Raw genomic sequence first — 4,827 nt, 5'->3', positions numbered from 1 at the left:
CCAACTTTATTTTTCAACATTGCATTTGTTAGAAATTGAGTCTCGTAATTTGTTTTTATTTTTTTTGTTACAAGGTTATTATGATCTCATGGTTTAGTATGCATATTGAAAAGTTAACTGGGTTTCTCAAATCAATAAAATATGTTGTTGTCTCAATGTTTATTAAAAAAATCTCATTTAAAATAATTATTTTGAGTAAAATTATATTTTTACCAGTCATCCGAGTTATATTTGAAATTGTCAAGAAGACCAAGTCATATCAGACTAATTCTCGCATAATTTATTTTTTTAACTAGAAAAAAAATTGATAATATCTAAATATTTTTTATATTTTAAAAATATTGATCTCACTATAGCAGAGTACAAGTCAATGATATTAGCGTATGTGTGAGTATATCAAAAATCACTTTTTGTGAATTTCAGCTTTTTCATAACCCTTGCACTGAATGTCGTTGCAAATAGTTACAATTCTTTCAACATCATCCATCGCTTTAACAACTATTTACCGTGTTATTTATTTAGGGTTATTTGAGATTTTGTTGTTGTTTTTTAAAGTAATTTTTATTTTAAAATATATGAATATAAATATCATGGCTTTTTAAAAAAATTAGTTTTTGATATTAAAATATCAAAAAAATCCAAAAATACAAAAAATACAAAAAAAAAATTAAATTAAAAAAAAATCAAAAAGTTTTTAAAACACTATCCCAATCATGTTCCCATATACATTTCCTTCTTACAGCATACAGTACTAGATTCTCTTCTTAGTCTTACAAGCAAATTGGTAATATATAGAAATGAGACCTCTTTCTAAGACAACAACAGTACCATTTGTCATCAACTCACTCCACAAATATTAATATCGTGTCATCAACTAATATAGTACCATGTTATGAGGTACATAGATCTAGGTTACAAATCTGAAAGGATTGGCTTGTGATTAAAGAGACTTATTATATTCTTTTATTTTTAAAATTAAGTTAATACTTTTGTGTTGTGGGGTGGTGTAATTAAGATTCTAAAGAAGGGGTAAAAGAAAAATGAATGGACATGCATGGAATGCATATCCCAAGCCCTACAAGTAAGGCATGAAGGAATAATATTTGAACAACCGTGTGTTGTCTGTGTGGAGATGGAATAGGAAGTACGTACAAGTGTGTTAAAATATACAATGGTTTTGAGCATGGAGATCTCTTGAAGAAAGGGAAAAACAAAAACAAGAAGGTATCTATTTCGCTTTTACTGCTTCTGCAATCAAATCCCAAAGACCGAAAAGATCAGCAATTATCTCTGACTCATGATTTTATTAGGATTTGTTTACTATTCTTCTCTGATAATGATAATAATGAGCTCACCTCACCCTTTTTATTCCTTAATTTTTCTTATTATCCTTCATATTTTACTATAAATTCACTTTCTGCTAAGTCAGGATATCGATATATAAGTATCCCCAGTCATAACTTGTATTGACTTGACAAGGATTATCACATTACATTACGTTACCCTCGCTGCCTTGTTTTTCTTCTTGGCTTGTTTGTTCTCCTTTTGGCATTCTTTTCTTGCTAGCTAGTTTTCTCCTTTTATCCTCAAAGTTTCCTTTTCTTTTTGTGTTTTGTTGAGGTGGTTAGACATTGTGGTGTGTTCTTTGAAGGTAGATATGGCCAGCTCTTCTTCTTCCTTACCATCAATGGAGTTCGATATTGATGAGAAACCACATGTGTTAGCTGTTGATGATAGTTTGATCGATCGCAAAGTCATTGAAAGGTTACTTACCAACTCTACATGCAGAGGTATGAAAAGAACAAAAAAGTCTTGGCCTCTCTTTGTTCGTAGAAACTTTTGCTCATTTGGTATAATTTGTTAATCAAAGAAAAGTTTCTAGCTATAACATATTTTATCATACTTTTATCCTTGTTTTCATTGGGTTTTGGTGAACACTTTTATCTTTGTTTTCATTGGGTTTTGGTGAACATTATATCTTAATTCTCTAGTTTATATCCATGGGTTTGTATGATTAAGATTAAAGAGAAATATGATTTATGATAAAATGGTGTTCTTGTTTATACAATGTTGTCTAATTTGCAAAAGTGAAGAAACATAGAACACATGAAGGAACAAAAAAAAGTTTACCACGCTGGCTAGGCTCTCATTCCTAGGCTAGGCTAGGGCTAATTTAATGGAGAACATGATTGTCACTGCCATAAGTTGGCTATGGCACCATGGAAGTTACCACGGTGACACACATATGAGAACTCATGACCAAAGTGGAGATTAACAAGGAGTAGACCCCACATCTTCTGCTTTTATTTTTATCACTTTGAGGAAATTGAAAAGGAAAAGAATATCCTGTCATTTCTGGTATTGTTTTTGTTATGAGTCCATTTGTTTGGATGCTAGAGGTGGCAAAAGGTTAGAGTACTCTAGAAAAGAACTCATAACATTGCAAATCCATGGTTTTTTAATTAATCTCAATTAATTAGCAAGGAGAGAAAGAAGTCTTGAGTTTTAGAGACTTGACTAAAGTTTTTATGATTCACAATTTGGTTCCTATGATTGCAGTGACCACAGCAGAAAACGGAAAGAGAGCATTGGAGTATTTGGGCTTAGCTGATGGACAACATCCCAATCATGGTGTAAGTAACCATACAATGAAGGTCTGATTCTTGCTTTTATGAATTCAACTCCATCATTTGTTGTTCATGGGTATTTCTCTTAGCAGGATTTGAAGGTGAATATGATCATCACCGATTATAGCATGCCAGGAATGACCGGTTATGAGCTGTTGAAAAGAATTAAGGTAAATATTACTCATCTTCAATGCTCTAGTTACGACTATCATAACTTTCCTTTGTATTTTCTGGTCTAACGGTTCGGTTTTTTAAATATCATAAACGGTGAGAACTATAAAATAAAATTTTTCGGGAGTCCCTAGAATCCTGTTAGACAGATCTAAAATTATTTAGAAATTTATTACCTGGAAATCTAATGTTCGTTGGTTTTAAAATAATTGTTTAAGGGCTGAGTTGTCACAAACCATATGCCGTTCAACTATTAGGCCTGAAATGGTAATCTACAACTTTTATGTGAGCCTTTCCTTAGACATAAGTGTTCTTCTTATAGGATTATTATGCGAGTCCGTTCAGTGTACATGTCTAATGACAAGCACCTAAATATTAGTTTTAGGTATCATTTATCCCTCATTTTATGAGAACAACTACTTCCTTTCATAAAGAAAAAAACATAATATATATAAGTCTTTACAACTTTAATGAATATTTAGTATTTAAGAGAGCATCGAGTAAGAACACTTCAGAAACAATACTTTGATGCAATATAAATTTCATAATTATAACAATTTTATAATTTTCTTTGTAAAATATTTTTATCCCATGGACGTTATTTTTACTCTAAATTTATTAATCTAATATTATATGAATATTAAAGATAAATTAAATTTTTAATAATAATAAATATTTATTTATATAAATATAATAACATTATATATAATTAACAGATTAACTACATATATAGCATATTAAACTAACCTTAACATTGTATGGTTTCTCTCAAATAGGAATCACCTAACATGAAGGAGATACCGGTGGTTGTAGTGTCATCTGAGAACATCCCTACACGAATTAATCAGTAATTACCTGCTCAGCAATTTCAGTCTTGAATAATCTCTGTTGATTTTTTGTCTTTTGTCTATTTAGTTGGATAGAGGAAAAGAAATCATTGATTTGTTAAATATTTTCCACCTAAACAGGTGCATGGAGGGAGGAGCTCAAGAATTCTTGCTGAAGCCTCTTCAGCTATCAGATGCGAAAAAGCTGAGGTGCCATATAAAAAAGCTGAATAATTAATCGATTACAAGGGGGCTTTGCAGGAGAAGACGAACATGCATAAAAGATATCAGAAAGAGAGACAAGAAGGGGAAAATGTTGAATTGGAGGCGTAATTCTAGGGCTACTGCAATCAATAGAAGTTGTTTAACTTATGTGGGTTATGCATTTCACTGTTTCATCCCTTTTGCAGATCTTATGTGGTTATCTATTAGAAACTTCTAATGTAAGAACAAGGTTGTTTAACTTCCCCTTCTGCTTAATAGGCATTTGAAGATAATTTCTTGTTTGGAATAAGGTCATGCATGTTTGATATAATTTTTATAAATCAATTTAAGTCGATTTTTGAAATTTTGACTATAAAAAGGTAAAAATAACTTTCGACTTGAATAGCAAATTTGTTATGAAATTTAGTGAAAGTTAAATTTTTAACAAATTTATTTGAAAGAGTCGTTTTTGAGTTATTTTTAAATGAAATCGTTTTAAGTTATTTTTGTCTCAAGTTATTTTATATACATAAAAACAATTACTTTAAACTTACTGCGATTTGATATATATTTCAATAGAAAAGTATTTATGTTTGAACATTACGAAGCAGATGTTATTGGATAAAATATAATCCAGGACAGCTTGAACAAATTAAGTTAAACATCAAGAAATACCTTTGTTCAATTTAGAAAAGCTTATAGCTGCGACCGGGAATTTCGAAGCTGCCGGTGGTTTTGGCCCAGTGTACAAGGTACTGTTTGAGCTCTTGCGAATTTCTTATCATCGCTGAATTGAATAGTTGTCAAAAGATTATGGAGATTTTGCAGGGGAAATTGCCAGATGGACAGGACATAGATGTGAAAAGACTCTCAAGAGCAGCTAGGCAAGGCCTTGAAGAAATTATGAATAAGGTTGAGGTGATTTCTAAACGGCTCTTTTTAGTTAGAGCTATTGCCATGTGTCTTTAGTAAATACCCTACAATTTTACCGAATTATT

General features: G+C 30.9%; 1 protein-coding gene across 1 annotated transcript; it reads left to right on the top strand.

The window, feature by feature from the left end:
- Positions 1-1,378: 1,378 nt before the first annotated feature.
- Positions 1,379-3,996, top strand: LOC118055684 (two-component response regulator ARR17). The gene is made up of 5 exons (XM_073406474.1): positions 1,379-1,790; positions 2,560-2,654; positions 2,729-2,797; positions 3,575-3,645; positions 3,767-3,996. Exons 1-5 carry the CDS (start codon positions 1,658-1,660, stop codon positions 3,861-3,863), a joined length of 465 nt encoding a protein of 154 aa, XP_073262575.1. The 5' UTR covers positions 1,379-1,657; the 3' UTR covers positions 3,864-3,996.
- The last annotated feature ends 831 nt before the right edge of the window (positions 3,997-4,827 follow it).

Source organism: Populus alba, chromosome 19, assembly GCF_005239225.2.
Source record: "Populus alba chromosome 19, ASM523922v2, whole genome shotgun sequence".
Taxonomy (NCBI): Eukaryota; Viridiplantae; Streptophyta; class Magnoliopsida; order Malpighiales; family Salicaceae; genus Populus; species Populus alba.
The sequence above is the reverse complement of the archived record's forward strand: the minus strand, read 5'-3'. Positions and strand labels throughout refer to the sequence as shown.